The sequence below is a fragment of the Glandiceps talaboti genome, chromosome 22 (genome assembly GCF_964340395.1).
Source record: "Glandiceps talaboti chromosome 22, keGlaTala1.1, whole genome shotgun sequence".
Taxonomy (NCBI): domain Eukaryota; kingdom Metazoa; phylum Hemichordata; class Enteropneusta; family Spengelidae; genus Glandiceps; species Glandiceps talaboti.
In genome coordinates, this window is record NC_135570.1 from 7,254,325 (window position 1) to 7,276,269 (window position 21,945).

General features: G+C 34.5%; 1 protein-coding gene across 3 annotated transcripts; it reads left to right on the forward strand.

Annotated features, from left to right (window-relative positions):
* Positions 1-12,702: 12,702 nt before the first annotated feature.
* LOC144451929 (heterogeneous nuclear ribonucleoprotein H2-like) lies at positions 12,703-21,866 on the forward strand. Of its 3 annotated transcripts, none has more exons than XM_078142837.1 (12): positions 12,703-12,724; positions 13,002-13,200; positions 13,484-13,649; positions 14,421-14,576; positions 15,237-15,377; positions 16,575-16,713; positions 17,792-17,973; positions 18,367-18,540; positions 18,911-19,014; positions 19,608-19,857; positions 20,751-20,870; positions 21,309-21,866. In XM_078142837.1, coding segments are annotated over exons 1-12 (1,845 nt in total). In that variant the 5' UTR covers positions 12,703-12,722; the 3' UTR covers positions 21,521-21,866. The 3 variants fall into 3 exon arrangements, with proteins under 3 accessions (XP_077998963.1, XP_077998965.1, XP_077998964.1); XM_078142838.1 differs by lacking the exon at positions 12,703-12,724 and adding an exon at positions 12,866-12,883; XM_078142839.1 differs by lacking the exon at positions 20,751-20,870 and having other exon boundaries at positions 12,704-12,724.
* Positions 21,867-21,945: the final 79 nt, after the last annotated feature.

A 21,945-nucleotide genomic window follows, 5' to 3' on the forward strand; every position in this document is an offset into this window, starting at 1 on the left:
CCACATCTGTGATAAAAAGAACAAAACAAAAAAATTCAAATTCATTTTTTCAGAAATTCTTGTTCTACTTTATTCAATATAAAAATACATTTCGTTTATTGAACACAAACCGTTATGGACATTGCACAATAATAAACATTATGTTATCATTCTCCAAATTATATTATTCCACTTTCCAATATTTTTGATAACCATCTTTGACAAAATAATATAAATATGCCAAGCGCAAAAGGTGGTTTCTATGGAAACCAATGGTATTCGTTAAATGTCAAAAGCGATACATGTTTTCAAGTATTGCTTTACCCTCGAGCAATTTAAGCGATTTCCCAATGGGATTCCTGTAATCGAAAAACACGATTTTCCTTTCTTCACAGCCGTATTAATTTCTCTAAAAAACACGACAAGAATCTGATACAAGGTTAAACATATGTAAGTCAGCAACGAATGTATTGATTAAACACTCAAGGGTACCGTTATCTTATGATATTTTAATATCATGACATTTTGATAACTATGTATAAGGTCTTTCTAGAATCATAGCTTATTGTTGTGTGATTCGATCACCACAGTGGTGTACATGATATAGTCTGTTGCTGAGGCCTATCATGCTGACTGAGGAGCAATCAGATAACACAGTGTACATCAATATCACATACTCAAACTGGCAATCAATGTCTTGGATTTCCAACTACAACTATAAGTGTTGCTTGTGGTGGAAAATTACACAATGTGAATGATCGTAAGTGCCTCTGCTATAAGAATGTAACTTGAACCACAGTGTCGTCAAGATCGTGTAAACATTTGAAGACCCCCAAAAAATATATTCTGCATGCTCATCGAAGCCATCAAAAATGTCACCCTACTGTGAATACATCAATAAACCAACGTCAATAACTTGTATTAATATGTCACAACAACTTTTATTTCGTGTCTGTCTTAGTAAACTGATACCTTGATTGTCTGACAGTTTCTTTTTTTTGTGAAACATTTATATCTGAAGCATATATCAAATGTCATGTTCTGTGAATTTTTTCAAGAGATGTCATGGTTGCTATGGCAAAGCAACTCTATAGGGAATCAAAATAATCTGACAAATACTAAATTTATCATTTCAGTAATTGTTTATTTCTTATCAATGCAACACAATGCTATGAATCATAAATAACAAAACCATATCAGATGTATGTATAACAACAGCAGCAAATTTATAAAGACAATTTTTTTTATATTTGTATGCTATTAAATTACAAATTGCAGACAGTGCGTGTCCTCCCGAGCACTGTGGTTAATTTGCATTTGAATTGTATATTGTTATGCAAATGAGTTTCTTTTGTTTTCCAATATTTCAGACATGTTGTTTGACATATGCTGGAATTGCCCTGGGGAGAACAGTGAATTATGTTATGATGTACAAATTTGACAATTTAGCAACTATTGGTTATATCAACAGATAAAAGTCCCCAATTTTGTTTGCAATTTCATTTCATTCGGTCGGGGGTGGGGGGTGCTTATAATTATTCTCAAAAAAAAAAGAATTATGTATAAACAAAATCATTGGAATATAGACTTGAGTAATACTATATCTAGTACTGCACTCTAGTGTTAAAAAATTAAGAGTAATGGCTCTGACCTAATTAGGAACATTGATTGGTTTATGCTAACGAAATCATAGAATTTAATGAACTGTAATGTAATAAACACAGGAATGCATACTTGCAAGCACACTCACTTACTTACACATGTACACAAACATATGCAAATTAACAAACGCTCACACACACATACACATATACATACACATACACACATACATATATACACACATAAACATACACACATATGCATTAACATTCACACATACACATACACACACATATATACACAAACATTCACACATACGTACACATGCACTCACATACACACATATACTGCATACACTACACACACATACATACACATACATACATATACACACACACATATACATACATACATACATACACATACACATACACATACACATACACATACACATACATACACATACACACACACATACACATACACACATACACATACAAACAAGAAGGAAATACGAATACAATCTAGAGATTAAGACTGCATGTATTTACATAATGACGTTTTAAGGCTACACTGCGACTGGAACTTTTTTTAAAACTGTTTTGTTAGATAATTATAATAACTAATAATATCATACACCCTGAACAGTGAATCACCTATGACAGAGACAGAACAACTAGCTAAAAGAAATGCCGCTGCTGCACATGTGCAAACATACTGTTTAAGTGCGTGGGGTCATTCCTGAGGTCAAATTTGTGCATATTTGAAATGTTGCATTTCAGTTCTTTACACGACGCCAATTTCAAATATCTCCATTCCTGCCTGTTTACACAGACTCCGTATTTGAATGAAAGGGTCATTTTGAAAATGATCCATCTTTGGCAACATTTTCGAATTATTGCATTTTCATGTGCGTTTTTGGTGTATCCATAGAAAACAGCAGGTGTAAATGCAACAAATAAAGTTTGCATTTTCGTTTAAAAACAGCGTCATGTAAAACAGGGCATAGGTCATAGCTTCGTAAGCTACGTTATTTCTGGCATTATATCTACATATAGTGTATGTACTATGTTAAAGTTTAATTAATATACTGTCTAATTGACTTTAATTGATTAGACTACATTTTGTATTGATTGGAGCACTAAGTGAATTAATTGATGTTAAATGTACATGTATACATCAATATACAATGTATGAAGTAAGGGTAGATATACAGTTGATGGATCAATTAGTTTGTAGTCTTCTCACATCTATGATCTAACTTTTCATCCCATGATATAGTCAACTGTACAGACATGTCATACTCATTTGTCAAGTCTTAATAACAAATACACTATGCATGAGCCATTTTGAACAAAAAATATGGAATATATACTCTGGTCGTTCTAAGTATGTCACGACAACGCACGTCTATGTCACATCTATTACCATTTCAGAATCCAATATGGCCACCGAAGTAACGCTATGGAAAAATAGAAGATTAGGTTTCCTTGAAAACAAGATGGTAAATGGCAAAATTTCTTTTTATTATTCAAAAAGGACATGAACCAACTTCCATATGGCAAAGTTTGGAAAGATTTGAAGAACTATGATTCTCAGTAAAATTTGGTTTCTGAGGTACGTGCCATCTCTTAAATACGAACTATATTTTATGTAAGGCAGTGTTGATGCATTAACTTTGTGCCAAGTTTCATCTGCATTTATTTACACAGAACTACACAAACATTATTTAAAACATTTACTTTTTGTTGAATTCATTCAATATTTTATTCGATTTATTCTATTAATCACTTAGAAGTAGCACTTATCATTTATTTTCAATATTTCTGGAAGTACACTGTTCTTACTTTTCATGTAATTCACGTTCAACAAAGACTTCCATTTTGTTTTAGTGAATATTGAATCCTGTACTTATATAATCAGCAAAATTTGTGTTTGTTTTGAGCCACATTCTATCTGTCTGTTTGGTATTTAAAGTAGAGCAGACAAGCAAACTAAATAACTTGTGAGTGGTTTATGTTTGAGTAAATCCCACCAATGTAAACAGACCTCAGCATTTGTTGTGCATGTTTAGAGCATTTCATGTCCTCAGCTGTCCATCATGGGAAAACAATCATTTCGTACCCACTGTGAATCACAGCTTGCAGTGAATCATTTCATAAAATATCATTTTCTGTCAGCTGTTTGTATCATATGTTATCTATCCAAAGACATATTTGATTACTGTCCAGGCCTGCAGGGTTACGGCACAAAGTAATCTTTAATTCATTCTTTGTATCAAAACCAATTTTACTCGGTGAGCAGTGTTATACCTAATGGGTTTATACACTAGTACATTTTTGCTGTATAATAACTTGATATCTGTGTTTTCATTGGAAGGTGTGTGTGTGTGGGGGGGGTGGGGGTGGGGGGTGGTATATGCATATGTGTACACGGGTGTAATAACTGCATATTCTTGTGTAGGTGTGTACATATGTATGTCCATCATCATGCATATATCAGTGTGCACATGTGCATGCATGACGTACATAATTGTGCATGCATATGTGTACCGGTATGAATGTGCATGTTTTTAAATACCATCGTATAAGCTCAATTCAACCTGTTGCTAAAAAACGAAATAAGTATACAGTCTGTAAATAATAAGGAAAGACACTTGTATGATGTACATCACATAAGTCTTTTAATAGAGCCCAAATTCAAGAGAATGCTTTAGATTTATTTTGAAGACTATATATACGTTCCACGGTCAGCTAAATTATCATATATTAATTTGTAACTTAGGACTCCCCACACCTAACACCCTGTATGTACATATAATGTATTATAGTCATATTTATTTATTTATTTATTTATTTTATTTATTTAAACTTTATTTAAAGAGGGTTAAAATCATATAGATAACCTGGTTAGCTAAAAGCTAGTCTTCCCCAGGGCCCTCTAAAAGACAAACAAATTTTGTCAAGTTAAAAAAAAAACATTCAAAAGCATTCTGATAATTATCATTGTATTCCGATACCTATTTACAACCTTCCTGAAAGACATTAAAGACTGTAATGTCAGTTTTTTGTGTTTAACTTAGTAAAACCACTTTGTCACACACAAAAAAACATCCAAACAGCTAATTTTGGTAAGTGTATATTAAATGCACTCAATGTACTACCACGTCTATTTCCTGACAGACAATGACCGATTACTACCTACTTTAATTTTCATATTCTAAGCGCTTACTAAATAGAGGAAATAAAGTCATTAGCAGCTCTACCCACCAAGGACACCTAATAAAGTTGTTTCGTGTCAGCCATTAATTATGCTAATGATTTGGACATGTATGAGATATATGAACATTGCCATTAATTACTATGGAAACAAGGTAGATTTACAGAATCAATTACTTAGCACTGTTTTTTTACATCAACTTTCAAAACAAGACTTACATAATATTAACAAAACTTACACTACTACTCTGGCAAGCGAGGTCTCGGTTTACTAAGATAGACACAACCTAAATTCATCATTGTAACATATGATGTTCAGTTATGTATGTATGTATGAATGTATGTATGTATGTATGTATGTATGTATGTATGTATGTATGTATGTATGTATGTGTGTGTGTGTATGTATGTATGTATGCATGTATGTACAATGTATGTATGTATGTATATATGTATGTGTGTATGTATGTATGTGTGTATGTATGTATGTACGTATGTATGTATGTATGTATGTATGTATGTATGTATGTATGTATGTATGTATGTATGAAATAATAATGTATGTATGTATGTATGTATGTACGTATGTATGTATGTATGCATATATGCATATATACGTGTGTGTCTGTGTGTGTCTGTCTATGTGTCTGTCTGTGTATCTGTCTGTCTGTCTGTCTATTTCTCTGTCTGTGTGTGTATGTGCTATCAGTTTACTCTTAAACTACTGCAATTCAATTCAATGTGTAAATTAGCTTTAATAATGTTACACCACTTTTTCATTTCAGCTTTACCAATTTTTCAAAATGACCCATAGTACCATTGTACAGCCCTCCCAAATTAGTGTGTTTAGTAAACTTAAAATAATAATCCAAGCTTTTTAGGCAATTTAAATGATATCAAAACAGACTGCAAAATATCTCATCTTGGTATCTGACGTATACACATTACAGAAATGATCATACTCATTTGTGAAACATTTTGCTGAGATAATCCAATTTAGGTACAAATTGTATGCTTATAGACATGACGTACATTTTGAGTTAATACATACACAGAATTTAGTTACATTGCTTCAGATGAATTTAGTACTCAACACAATATGTGCACATTCTCACAGTAGATAATTGATGAGTTCTTTTGTTTTGTTTATTTATTGTTCTTTAAAATCTGTTACAGAAGACTGTTACATATGTGTCCGGATTATCTTGATTGATACACTATTATATACAAGAACAGTCAGGAATATCCCCCCCCCCCCATTGGGATAATTATCGGGATAATTATCAGGATAAACATTTAGTGCAGGAATATCCCAATCAAGATAAATTTTTGTATCTTTACAGGGATAAATGACCTTTGAAGCCTCTGGCATATGTAAGTTATGAAACACACACACACACACACACACACACACACACACACACACACACACACACACACACACACACACACACACACACACACACACACACACACACACACACACACACAAACAGGTATGTATGTTTGCTACTCTCAAAGACCTACATAGTACAACAAAACTATGGGTTTTACAATATTGTCCTGGGTTATTTTTTAGTACATGAGTTTGAAGAGTATTTTACCTGAAATAATTCTATCCGCTCATCCATAGAGGAATAAACCCAATGGTACCTGTCAACAATTATGTCCAAAATCTGCTTTTGTCGACCTCAATTACAATATATTCTAATTGCAATACCACCGCCCCCTCATTTACCTGTATGAGTGTGGCTGTTAAATTAAACATGACATGGCTAACAACTATCACGCTTGCTAGAAAACTACCATACATCATTGCTTCATATATACATTTTCTCCTAAACATCACTACATTAGCAAAATCAATGTTTGGCCTTTTTCATCTAAATTCTCATAGTTATGTAACAAATACGATAGGAATATTGAGTCCCCATGGATACAACAGAAACATCACATTTCATTTAGATTGCTGGTATTGATTATATTTGATATTCAATATTGTCATGGCTTCTGAACAAAAATGGGCAGATGTTGTGTATTGATCAAACCGCATATGTCCTAATAACTTATAAACAATACATGATGCAAACATTCATTCATAATTCCACACATATATATATATGAGGTATTCTCCAGTCAAGGCTATAAATAGAAAACTTCTACACTTTATCACAACTGTGAATATAAACTACATTGACGATACAGTACTTCTGTTCATAGTGGTACCCTGATAAATATACAGTTATAACCACATCATGTAAAGTAAAAAATGCAAATTATTTCCACGGTTCTTGTAGTAATTGGCTGCCCTCAAAAAATCATTGTTGAATTGACACAAACACTTAACTTTTTTATGGCCAACACACACACACAGAATATTATATTGCCAGGTTGAGTTGCCAGGGTCGCTACAAGACAGTTGACTCTCCATTTTAATGTGTGATGTTCAAATTTGTCAATTTCTTTGGCCTTTATTGACTGTTTGTAAAACTACTGTACTAAATAAAAATTTTTGTCAAGGATGTGTTTGGTTGAAATATCCTCCATCCAAACAAGTTGACAAAAAAGTTGACAAGTGGAATTAAGTCATCATTCAAAGCCTAAGTGCTTACACTTTCACCATAACTTCATTTCTCAAATGTATACAGAGTCTTAGCGGAGATTCAGTACAGTAGTGTTGGCTTTGTAAAGTTCAGCTGACAGCATTAAAAAGACATCCATCAGGTATGTATATATATATATATGTGTGATATCACACACTCTTAGCAGTTAATACACTAAATCTATATTTTTATCACTACTTGATGTTGCAGCATCCATTTCAATTGACATATTATTAGTTTATCAAATTCATTGGTCATATATATATCCACTTCAATATTGAATTTTAAAACACAATTGATTACATCTCTACGTGCACGAGTACCAAAGCAGTGTCATCACAGATCATGTATAAGCTGCACAAGCTGCAACTGAAATGTTTTTTTTTGCCAGCAAACTGACAGTTTGAGAAATCCTGTTGACCTGAACTTGTAGGTACTAATAACCCTTGGTCATGGTACAACAATATATTATTACTATTTTTAAAACTGTTTTGTTGGACTTTTGTAAAAACTGTATGCCCTGAACAGTATAGAATCCCCTGTAGGTAAATGTATTGGTGAAGCTATGTACACATAATATGGTACAATTAATCCAATCAAATTGAATTTGTGGTTTGTACCGTAACATTAGCACCCCAATGTGATCATGATTTCAACCTGTTACTGTGCTACTTACGGATAAACTCGTATAAAATGTGTAATTATTGATATTTTAACAGTTTTCACTGAATATATTGTTGGTTGTCTCATCGGAAAAATAATGCCCGAGTTACAGCTCGTGAGAATTGTGCAAAAAAAATTTCCCATAACGTTAAATAATATGAAAGATAAATTCTCTAAATCAATAGTTTTTGTTAATACTGTAATGCAAGATTCTTGCAGACAGGATTTATTTGTATGTGCTCAAAATATGATTTTATATTTTGGTGAAAAAAAACTAAATTTAATACAAATTCACTTTACTTTATCTTCCTTTGGACTCACAACATTTTTTTAAACAGAATGTCAATTAAATTCAAATCTAGAATTTACTCTCACTATATCAAATAAATAATTTTTCCAGTAATTTTTCTCCAAATTTGATTTTGGCATTTTTGTTAGATTTTCAACATTTTCACCGCAATTAAACTTTTAGTCTATGGTTTTGAAACCTAATAGCTGAGCAGAAAATATGGTGAAATTTAGAGTGTTTCTTTTATAGTAATAAAAAAATGCCTGGATAGAACTTAGAAGCCTGGGGAAAATCAGGTAGGTACTTGCACCACTGCTCTTTACAAAAACAGTACAATCTTTTTATACTCACTATATCAACAACTGTCATTTTATTTTTTTAAGATCAAATAAACCGAACCAAATTTCACTTGCACGCATCAATCCTCGGTTTTATAATCGTTACAAATGAAGTGATACCATACATAACAATGAGTTTATCCAACACAGTAGCCTTTTTTTTTCAATGTTGAACTTCACCAAATATTATGTGACACCCTATTTCTTTACTGACACCCAAGTTTTATGTTACAAAATAAAAACAATTTTTTGGTTCAAAATTTCATTAATTTGGCTGAAAATTATATTGTTGTGCTAAAAATTTTGTTTATGAGACAAAAAATTACATTGCATTTGAAATGTATCATATATTATTCAGTGATATTTTTTGCTCATGTCATGATATATTTAATATCACCTATAAATAGGTACTATCTTCGTCATTCGTGCGATAGTAGTTTTCATAAAAACAAGCAAACAGACAAGTGACTAACTAAAAACATAGTCGTAGACAGTGTCTACTAACACAGTGCTGATAAAATTCCACACAAAAATTAAGTTAATAGAAATAATTACATTACAAGAGTACAATGGAATATATGAATTTACTTGCCTCTGATTCAGCACAGGAAAAACCATCACTAACTATTTGAGCTTTCTGTGAGCTGGTAACATCTGTGAGGTAAATACCATATACAGACAATATTTAGTGAGAGTGAATTGCATTATAACTCATTGTATAAAAAGGTGGGACATACCAATAACATTAATAGGGGTGGGACAGTCTACAAGAGGGGCAGATTCAAATCCAGAACTTGTGGTGAAAGTGTATTGTATACATACACACTGTAACAATGAAATGGGAGGGGAGGGAGAAAGTCTTCAAGGGGGGGGGGGGGGGGGGGGGGGGAACATTCAAAAACCTGAAGTTGTAACGTCAATATGGTGAAAGTGACTAGAATTCACAAGTGTAAAATAGTGGGACATACCATTAAGCACAACTAGGGGCCAAGGTTTATACATGGGGCAGATCCTAAATCTGTACACAGTCAATGTAGTCATTTAAAATGAATAGAGAGCACAGCACTGAGCTCAATTCCCATTGCAAAATGTGAGACATACCATTTCACTCAATATAGGTGTCAGGGTTTAAAAGGAGAGAAATTTATTGTCTCACCAACAGAGGGCGACATAGAGCTCAGGTACATACATTGTATGCAGGTAACTCTGAGAAGCAAAGAGCTATAAGTATAACATACTGATAAATATCTGGTGATATGTCGCCTATAATTTCTGGGGATATGTCACCTATGATTTCTGGGGATATGTCACCCACGTTCCATATATATACCCATTTCTAAAGATTTTTCTGATCAAACATTACAGAGTTACATTACAGAAAAACATGCTAGAAACAATAAAACTCAATATCACTAAAACTCCATACATAGATTTTGATTCAATAGAAATCTTAGGCAAAAAAAATCATTTCTAGTCAGCACATCACTTTAAATACCCTTGCGTTGGTCTTTTTTTTCCGTGTTTGTCCAGCCCATGCAGTCTGTAGATCCAGGGGAAACACAAAAATAATCCTCCTTACTTCAGTGAAGACAACTGCAGAGTCAATCATGAACAAGCAAATGACATCTGCCCCACATACACACTTGTTCTAAAGTACTAAATAAAAAGAACAGTAACTGTCATAAATAGTAGATTGAGGGTTTGTTGAGAATAAAAAAGAAGAAATAGTGTCATTGCACAACTTTAGACAAAATGTCCTGACCAGAGTTTTTTGGGGTTTTTGGCCTTACCAAATGCTAGCAATTTTTGCATGTCAATATTTATCATGGTTATAAACCATAGACACAAGTACCCACATACCATCATATACAAGTTATTATGCATAAAAACCATCATATACAAGTTATTATGCATAAAAACCATCATATACAAGTTATTGTGCATACAAACCATCATATACAAGTTATTGTACATACAAACCATCACATACATTGTCAAGTTATTGTGCATACAAACCATCATATACAAGTTATTGTGCATACAATCCATCATTTACATTGTCAAGTTATTGTGCATACAAACCATCATATACAAGTTATTGTGCATACAAACCATCATATACAAGTTATTTTGCATACAAACCATCATATACAAGTTATTGTGCATACAATCCATCATTTACATTGTCAAGTTATTGTGCATACAAACCATCATATACAAGTTATTGTGCATACAAACCATCACATACATTGTCAAGTTATTGTGCATACAAACCACCATATACAAGTTATTGTGCATACAAACCATCATCCATACAAAAAAATGCAAGCTCTGGAATCATGTGACATCACTGAAGTCTTGATGCTGATTCCCTGTCCACTTCTGCGTACATCCATTGTTTTGTTGCTTGAGTGACTTTATCATGACTATGAAGAAAGGAGGGGATGCATAGAGAAAAACTAAGTAAAGTAAATGTCCTTGGTAAAAATAAGGTTGAGAAATAGCTGATGTTAAACATTTCTTGATGGATGTCCATTGATTGTATAGTGGTAGAAGATACTGCAAGTCCTTAGTTTACTATTATGTTTATTTATTTATTTTTCATATACAGACTTCATTTCAGTGCAGAGCACTATTTTCCCAATGAAACATGTTGCAAGATGTACAAATCAGCAAGCATTGCACAAAAACAAACACAAACAAACACAAACAAACAAACAAACAAACAAACAAACAAACAAACAACAACAACATACAAAACAAACTAAAACAATTGGACAAGTACAAAAAAGTTACGAAGGCAAAATATTATGGTATTTCAAAAAAGAAGTCCACAAAGTACATGTAAAAAGAACGTTTACATGTAATGTGCCCAAATTATATAAACATATATATATGGTCCTTAAAAACAAAAATAGCATAACTATTTCAACTAAATCAGAATAAATACTGTCCAGTTTTTTATTAAAAGCTAGGCTGGATTGCCCCAATGCCCCCCCCCCCCCGCCAATAGAAAAACATCCTTCTGAATAGCACCCCTATTGGCCAAACAATAAAATCTTTCTTTTTTCTGCGTTCCACTGGTCATACTACTATTACTACTGTTATGTAGCACATGTGTAGTCAGGCATTTTGTTCTTTTAAGATAAATTCTGCATTTTAACATTTTTATTTTGATAATCAAAGATCTACAGTTGTATAATTTATTATTTTCCTATATAAATTCAGATGATATCATATAATTTAAAAGAAGTTAGCTATGTCCATATAAAGAAGGCTGTATATTGTGTGCAAATTAAAATTAATTTGAAATTCACACGACTGGATGAGAAATGGATATTTATTTTGGATTTTAAATGAAGAAAATAACCTTACTATATATTTCTACTTGAAAAAAGCAATGATAATAAAGAACGTCTTTCCCAATTCCGTGTTTGTAAGTTATATGTAACTCGATATTATAATAAAATTGAAAGAAAAAAAAATTAATGTGTACCAAGTTCTTGCAGTCGTCCCTTTAGTCCTTCTTGCAGACGGAGTAAGTTGATCCTTCCTTCTCCGAGTAAAACATGTGAAACGCGTGCACCATGCATCAGTGCCAGCAGGATAACTTTTACAAGTTACAGCTGTATCATTTTATAGAAAATGATTTGTAAACAAATTTGTCACCTTATTTTCTAGTTTGTTGCATTTGTTGAATAACAAACATGGAAATTAACACATGTAGTATGTTTTTAAAATACAACTTGGCTACATCGCAATAAAACTATCTAATCAGTAACTTGGTTTAGCATTTACCTTCGTAACCCCTCGACCATGCACTGAGATACAGATATCGGGAAGCAGACGACGAATGCCAAATCCGAACCATGACCGAGGAGATCGAGACTACACATGCTGCATACAGTGCCGTGCAGACTTTGTGGCTTGACTGATTCTTTCTAGCCTGCCCATCATCAAATGTTTAGACTTGTAAGCGTGTCCTGACTACAGCTACAAGGCTAGGAGTTAGTGCTACTTCTTGAGACATATGTGAGTATGACCATTCTTAGCCATTTCCCGACGTATGACTATGAGGAGAATATAAGGGGAAGGATAAATATCTCGACGACTCGCCTGCATGATTTGCATATTTCGGTATTATTCGGCATGTTTCGTAGACATTCGGTTATTTCCGGCGTTAGGGGAGAGGTAATGTTACAATGCGTGTGTTTTAGTTGATAATTTTTCAACAATTATACTGTTTTTTCGCTTTATTTTGAAATATTGCTACATTCTATAGTCAAATATTGCTGTTTTTTATACTTAGGGCTGGAATATCGTCGTTTTTGATGCAAAGTAGACCGTTATTTCGAAGCCGACAGCTCATTGCGTCGCTTTGTTTGCAGCCATTTGCCCAGCGTGGTCTACGTCTGTTGTCCTCTAGCTCGTCAAGGGTGCGGTTTGATCAAAATTTAGCGTGGGGTGCTTCTAAAGCTGACAATAATCAACATAATTTTGTTACTAGGGTGAGTAAATGTTATTATGTGTAGTTTTTCGCTGAAGGTTTTGTGTACTTACAAACTTGTAACTGATAAACCCACGGGCACGTTTTCAAATTTGATGTGTTTTGTCCTTGAAATGGGGCCACGTAGTGCAAGTTGCAACACACAGTGTCGTTCGTCCACCGCGTCCTTTACTCGTCATGTTATCGACCTGGTTACTTATATAGTTCGTATTCAATTAACATAATACATTAGAAAGTTATTGACACGCTCATAATAATTATGTTTCGTTATTTTTCATACTCAGAGGTTTTTGAGTCTCAGCAGAGGGAGTTTCACGTCAAACGATTTCCCGCCACTGCCACCGTATCAACCAAATATGAACTCTGGAGACGAGATGGATGGTAACGTGGTTAGGGCACGTGGACTGCCCTGGTCAGCGACACCAAAAGAAGTTGGCGCGTTTTTCAAAGGTAAACAACCCACATTTATTCTTGTGTGTGTGAGTTACTCTGTACTTTTAGACAGGGTTTAGACATAGGCAGTGGAGTCTATAGTTTATAGATAAATATATGCCTTTTCAGGTACCATTGTTTTGAGAACAATGAAAGAGGGTACAAAAGGAATTCTCATAAATTGTATTGTTTATTCAGTTTAAATACTTACTGTTAAAAAATATATGGGGATTTTAAGTTTTCAGACTTTTGGTTTCTGAATTATTTGATAATAAGGTCGCTGGAAAGGTGTTCACAAGGAAGTCTGGATGTCAACTTACTTGGTCTCTAATTAAACCACAAAGGTGTCAATCTAACGATACCTTATTGGAACTAGACTAAGGAAGGCAGTACATCCAGAATCCTTCATCAGATCATAATTTAGTGTTTCACATCACAGATGCACCATGTTGAAAGCAAATTCCGCTTGCAAGTGAAGAAAACAAAACCAAAGCATATTTTGTAACATACAGTATGGTCAAATACAATCTTCGGCCATCAAGACGAAATGTAAACATGTATGACGAAGGTCAATTCAAGCAAAAATACCAGGGTAAAATAACAATTAGCCAACATCTACATCAGATTGGGTCAAGTACAAAATGTACTTTCTGAAGGCTCTATGTAGTTAGCTCTGAGATTTGTCTTGTCGAGTTCAAATCAATATCATTAGAGGCGAAGCTGAACACAAAGACTTAAGATTCTGGATGGCTTTAAGAGTGTAACCAAATTTTCTATTTTGTATTTTAGGTTGTAACATTGTTGGTGGTTTAGATGGAATCAAATTCACATTTACAAAAGAAGGCAGACCTAGTGGAGAGTGTTTTATAGAGTTTGAATCACAAGAAGATGTTAGCAAAGCTGTAGAAAGACACAACGATCATATGGGACACAGATATGTTGAAGGTATGTCAATTTTAGTCTCTACACACATTCTCCTTGAACCTTTAATAGTGTACATTTTGTAGCTGCTAGACCATCTTGTTTTTATTTGATGTTAGGCAACCTAAGATACTGTCACCCTCAGAGTGCAGATGTGAAGTCTTACTACAAGACCACAAGTTATTCCTAGATATTTATGTAAAGAATGGTCACCTTAAATCCTTTTGGTCCATATCAGAAATGTAAATCTGTTGGTTTGATTGCCAAATAAAGTATTGTGTTAGAGAAATTATCAAATTCTAGGTAATCATAGGACCTACATGTATCATTTCATTGTTATTGCAAGGGCTGTAACTGGAGCAGTTAAATCTACCTGAGTTTCTGAGCTATTTACTGGGGTTCCCATACCCACATAAAGTTCCCACTATGCATGTGAATTGACAATTTTACCCCTCACTGTTTCAGGAGTTCCCCAGCCTTAGAAGGAAAAAAAGGAGAATTCTAAATACACCAAATAAAAGTGTTGATTATCTGTGCAGTATCATTTTGTCTCGTTATTAGGGACTGAATTTTTCCCAAGAAGTCAAGTGTATTTTGAATTTTCCATAATAAAAAGTAATGGTAAAACAGAATAAACCAAAGTGGATAATTAATGGAGTTTCTTTCTTCAAATTTCGTTTACAGTGTTTTCTTCTAAGAAGACAGAAATGGAATATGTTATAAGTAAAAGTGGACCAAATGCCGTACAAGACAATGATGGTTGTGTGCGACTTCGAGGTCTACCATTTGGTTGCTCTAAAGAGGAAATTGCACAGTTTTTTGGTGGTAAGTTTTGTCTACCAAGATTTACACTTATTTTAGAAAGTTGAGAGAGGAATTTAAAAACTTCAACTGCTATGTATCGTTTACTACAATCCAATTGCATTAAATAACTTTCTGATCTTATTGCACATATCTGCTGTTGTTTATCAAATATTTTGCCATGTGAAGATCATTTACATGATTTGTCGCAATCTTGATCCAAATATGTTTTGTGTTTTGCAGAGTTCTTAGTTTGCTCAATGGCAGACTGTATTGGCCAGTTAAATATTATATCATATGACACATTCTCTAGGTTGAAGAAAACCAACAGTTCAGATCAAATTGTCATCCCCCTTCTGTATGTTCCCACTCCCATTGGGTTCCATTTGTAAGGGGCAGTATAGTCAGTTTGATAGAGAAAATTAACACTATTTAGATGTAACATTGCTTTTATATTGATGAAGATGTTTTGATAATAATGTCAGATGATATGTCACATAGTTTTCTATAGCACTTCTTTTTGTCAGACAGTTACCGTATTTGCTAACGATACAGGTGTTCAGAATGAACATGGTACAAGTTTTGGTAGTGGGCTCCAATATTTTTATATCACCGTGGCAATGGTTTTGATTAATGTTACATATTTCATTTAAGCACCATATATCCTTAACAAATTTGATGTTTTCTTTGAAATATTAATACATATCGTTTTCAATATCAAGTGTTCTTTTTTCCCCTAACAGCAGTTAATGCTCTGTGTGACTTCAAATGAAATAAACAAAAACAACAACAACAACAAAGCTCACTACAATGGATCAAAACATTTTTTATTAAAAATGCATAGTTTTGTTTCAGGTTTAGATATATATATTGATGTTCTTCTATGCTCAATGAGCTTCTGGCTAAATTCTGTAACAAAATGTTTGTCGTGTCACACATTTTGTATACTCTACTAAATGAAAACGTAACCTTTTCCCCCCAAGTGTTTCCAACATGATACATCCTGTTGAGCATATATAACAGGAGTTAACTACATTTGCGAAGTGCAGGATTTTGCTGCATTTTTCAAGCATCTCTTACAAAAGAGCCGAGTTGTCTTTGATATTGGCCCACTACCATGACTATAATTTTAATGTGTTGATGCATTGTATTTTTAACTGCCGTGTCAGTTTTGTGATGTTGATTGACAATTTGCATTCTTCTGGGTTGGTTACATCAAAGGGTATGAGATAAAGCCAAACGGGATTACACTACCTACAGACTACCACGGGCGGCAAACGGGGGAGGCCTATGTCCAATTTACAACTAAGGAAATCGCAGAGAAGGCATTGGGGAAACACAAGAAAAACATAGGGCACAGGTGGGAAAGTGGTAACCTTGGTGATACTTCCTTTATACTGTATATTGACCCAACTGGGGACTGTCTTTGTCAAGTTTCTTTCAAGAGTATCAACTTTACAGAGAGTTTATTTGTCATGAAGAAAATGCTCACTTGCTGTGATGTTTCTCTAAATTAGGATTGAGAAATAACAAACATTCTAGGGACTCATTTTTATCTCGATTGACAAATTCATGTGCTTGGCTATCCATCTGTTCACTACTGACTCACTTTTAGTACTACCATTTCACATGCTCACACTGACAGCAAGCTTGGCTCTAAAATTCCATTTTCTTTCACTCATGGCAAGTATTTTTAAGTACCAACCAATGTTTTTTTCTTTATCGGACAATGTTTTCATTCATTGATGAATTGGAGTGTATTGAAATCTGCTAAATTGTCTACAAAACACTGATTACAAAAAAAGTTTTGTTTTCAAAATGTCATGAATATTATTAGCTGGTATGATCACAGACATGAGCATGTGTACAACAGTACTGTAAACTTGCAATACAAGCTGCGATGGATTCATTTGGACAATCATTGGAAAACATGAGTCCTGATGAAGTGTTACTATAGCGTTTGGCTAATTGAAAAACGACAAATATAAACATCATAGCAAATGACCATTCCTTCTTAGTCTTCCAAAATGTTTTATACAAGTCAATATCAAGCGTTTATTGTGTTGTTTTTTACTTTATTACAAGCATTCATAAATAACAAAGGACATCAAAATATTATTTTATCGTGACTAACAGAGCAGTTTTTTTCATTCGTATTATTTGGTTGGCTAAAATGTTTTGTTCTGCATGCTAAATGTCAATGTAGCTCACCATCTCTAGATCCACCAACAATCAATTAATAATGGTCCTTCAGTGTCCATATTTTATAAAATGAAAATGGAGAACTTCATATTTTTATGGTTTTCATTTATGTCACCAAACTCTTGTAAGTTAAAACCGAATACATTTTCACAAATTTTGGTAGATATATGGATTTGTTTGGTGGATGTAGTCCTACCACGAACAAGTTCTCATGGTTTTATCGTAACATTTTACAGGTACATAGAAATCTTTAAAAGTAGCAAAGAAGAAATACAGAATGTAACTGGAATCAAGCCACGTCCGCTGATGAACAGCAGTAGACCTGGTCCATACGACCGTTATGGTGGTGGTGGTCCACGTGCCTATGCCCGAGGTGGGGGCTCAGGATATGATAGAAGATACAGGACTGGCTATGGAGGTGAGTTTTCATTATTTTTGATGCTAATTTTGGCAGGGACGTATCAGAAAAAAGCTACCGCAACCTCTGGTATACAATGTTCTTTGTTCATGGACTGTTAAAAGTTTTTGAATTTCAGTCGACTTTTTGGAAAAATTATTGTGTGAAATGCTTAGGTATCACTGTTGTAGGCTCAGTTCGGATTAGGATCAACATTTATTGTGAAAACGGGATAAAGGTGTCCAGAACAAAAGAATGGATGTGTGTAATCACTGATAAGCTTGCTCTAAGTCATACCCACATTATTCAAACACTCACTAGTTCCACTGTTCCTTTTGACAAGTATATGTTCAACAGAAAAAAAAACAACTTGTCAAACTTAATCATTTTACCATGTATGAATTATATTTTTAGGCTATGGTGGTGGTTATGAAGACGACTATGATGGTTATGATGACGACTTCTACAGTGGTCCTCCCAATTCTGGTGGTGGTGGCTCTATGGGTGGTGGTGGTTATGGACAAGGCGGAGGTGGTATGGGAGGTATGAGAAGAGGACGTGGTTTTGGAGGTGGACAAAGAGGAAGGGGTAAGTAACACTTCTGTCTTCTACTAATATATTTATCATTATATTCATATTTTCGGAAAAGGTTGTTGTGGAAAAGGGTTGTCAGTGGTTAAGTGGTTAGCCTGTATGCTTCTTACCGCTGTTGTCTGGGTTTGATTAAAATGTAACCAGGTCAATGTGTGTAAGACGGTAATAAATGTAATAAATATTCAAACAATTACTGTATAATCAGTAGGGGAGGATGGTGTATTTTGAAACCAGATCATTCTGATCATTCTGACATTTAGCACACCACGTACCAGTTCACAAAATTGGTTAAGCTGGTGACATGGGGTGAGTCAAGAGTGTTATTGCGATCTTTGTTTGACATAACAACGTTGTTCTTATTCAGGGCCTGGTGGCGACCGAGCCAAAGGTGGTTATGTTGGTACTACTGGTCATGTGGTCCATATGAGAGGTCTACCCTTCAGAGCATCAGAACAGGATATCAGACAAGTAAGTTGTCATTTTAATAGTGTAGTGTAGATGGAAAGATTTGTTGTTGAGTAAAATTCTTATCACTTGCTGACTTTTGCTCTCACAGCCTAAGTATAGTACAGCCCAGACTGTTCATCGTAGGTGTTATGCCAATTCTCTAAGTTATATACACTGTCATGCATTGGCTATGAGAACACCGGACAATATTGTTTTTAGTTTGCCCATCATGTTTTCAAACAAAGGGGTTGGGGGTGCCAGGCGTTTTGTCAAACTGGATACAAGACAGGAAAATAATGTGAGAAGTGACACTTTTTCTCTTAATTTCCATATAAATTATATTAGGAGTGGTCTTACATGACTTCATCTTGCACATTTCCACTGGTGTTTGTAAAGATTGATAGATAAATCACCTTAACCATTCCCACGATGGTCAAATAAATCCGAGCTTTCTCTTCTTTCAACCCACAAGCAGGTATTCAATAATGTCAATGCATTTTGTCAGTGGCCACACCAGGTGATTGACCAATCTTAGAATGAACAAAGTTGATAAAATTGACTTTTGTAAGGTTTACTGGATTTGCTGTAACACACTGCTTTTATACTTTTCACAGTTTTTCCAGCCGATTGTCCCGTTCAAAGTGCATATCCAGTATGAGCAGAATGGAAGGGTATCAGGAGAAGCTGATGTGGAGTTTGCTACCCATGATGATGCCGTAGCTGCCATGTCCAAAGACAAAGCCAACATGGGTCATCGTTACATTGAATTGTTCTTAAATTCTGTGCAAGGAGGTGGAAGTAGTGGTAGTGGCGGCGGTGGTTTTGGTAATAACCAAGGCGGCGGAGGCATGGGAATGAGTAGTGGTAAGTCACAGTTTACTTTCATTTCAATGTTGGCAACTTCAGGTTCTCTGAAAGTCATTTCTATACTTTCAGTGAATGGGCAAAATCTTTATCTTTCAGCTAAAAAGTGCTGACCATGTAACTCCAGTGTCACCTCAATGCATACATACTAATTATAGCGTTAGTACAGTGTTTTTGCTAAGGTTTGGGAACCCCGGTAACAGAAAGGGGGAAAGAGGTAAAACTGGTAGTGCTTCCCATGCAAATTATCATAGTTTAGGTGGGGAACCCCGGTAAAATGATGTGGGAACCCCGGTAGATTTTACCAACTTACCGCCCTTAAAATAAAACACTGTAGTATTAGTTTGATTAGCATTATCAGACATTGTGCCAAGTAAAGTTTAGAATTGCCAGATATTATGCAAGATAAAGTTAGTAATTTGATATAGTGTAGAATAGCCAGATAGATAGTGTGCAAGGGAAATTTTAGAATTCAATTTGCCAGATATTGTGCCAGGTAAAGTTTAGAATTGCCAGATATTATGCAAGATAAAGTTAGTAGTTTGACATAGTTTAGAATAGCCAGATATTGTGCAAGGTGAAGTTTAGAATTGCCAAATATTGTGCAAGGTGAAGTTTAGAATTGCCAAATATTGTGCAAGCTAAAGTTAGTAGTTTGATATAGTTTAGAATAGCCAGATATTGTGCAAGGGAAATTTTAGAATTGCCAAGTATTGTGCAAGCTAAAGTTAGTAGTTTGATAGTACAGATATTCCTATCCTACTTGACTTACTGTTGCCACTCAAAACAACAGCAAGTCCAGTAGGGTAGATTGTAATTACTTCATGCTTGTGAACCTTTATGGACAGATAGCATAGATTGGTTAGAATAGTTTGACATGTGTTTGTTTATAGGTCAGTCAGGAATGATAGGTCAAGACAACAGTCTGATGAATATGTGTATGGGAGTTAACAATGATGGTAATAGTTGTAGGAACTTTGGGAGTGGATTTAGTGGACAAGTTAGTTATAAAGGTGAGCTAGGCAAAAGTGTCACAATAGGAGTATTTTTTTTAGAAAGATAATGTGTTATTTAAGTCTTCCCAAGCATAAGGTAGTAGGGGCTGATAGAATACTGAAACAGAGCTAGTGATGAAGTCTAGATTTATGTCAACGCCAGGTTTGATTTTTTTATCAAGTCATAGTTGACGACAAATAAAAGATTGTGGATTGTTTTAAGGAGCATGTAAATGGGGATTTGTCATCCTGGAAATAGATTAAATGAAAGCAAATTATATTGTGCAAAATGCCTTCTCATTTCTCCAAAGAGAAATCATGTAATTACCATGGTTAGGATCATGAGATGTGTGCCCTCAGGTGATGACAAGTTCGAGAATTTCTTTTGTCTTTGAGTTTATATTTCCGTGTGCTGTGTAGCTGCAATAACAAGTCGTTTGTTTTCATGTTTCGCAGGTAACCAAGGAGGCATGGGTGGACAGACTGGATTTTATGGTGGTGGAGGCAGCAGTGGCAATCAGATGGGCTCATCAGGCAGTGGCATGGGTGGGGGCAGTGGTATGATGAATATGGGTGGGGGTATTGGAGGTGGTAACATGGGCATGGGCGGGAACATGGGTCAGATGGCGCAGATGGGTCAGAATTCAGGGTTTGGAGGAGGTTTCTAAGAATTATCAACTAAACAACAAAGAAAGGAAATATTTCTGTATCTAGAGACAAGTTAAAGTTATTTTCCGAAAAAGACATTAAATATTCTTAAGACTGATAGAGATTTGCATTGTGCTGTCAGTTTGTTCATTTTGATAAGTTTCTGCTTAGAGAAATGAAACCAGGTTATGGTCACTTTTCTGCAGTGTTTTTATCGATTTTGGAATTCGGTGACTGTCAAGGAAGTGTTTTATGCGTTTTCAAAAGGAGACTTCAAAAGGATTAGTTTCTGCTTTCCTGCACAAGTTTGTGTATTTTCTTAGATTTTCATTTAATAAAGGTCACTATTTGTGAGCATATATTGTATGAGCCAGTGCTGTTATTCTTTCAAAGACTTTTTTTTCAATCCTGAGTCAGTGTCTTGACACTTTCCAACTTATATCAA

Coding starts and splice junctions, on each gene's coding strand:
- LOC144451929 (XM_078142837.1), top strand. Junction 16,714..17,791: donor AAGAAAAACATAGGGCACAG/GTGGGAAAGTGG, acceptor AACATTTTACAG/GTACATAGAAATCTTTAAAA. Junction 19,015..19,607: donor CAGAACAGGATATCAGACAA/GTAAGTTGTCAT, acceptor TACTTTTCACAG/TTTTTCCAGCCGATTGTCCC.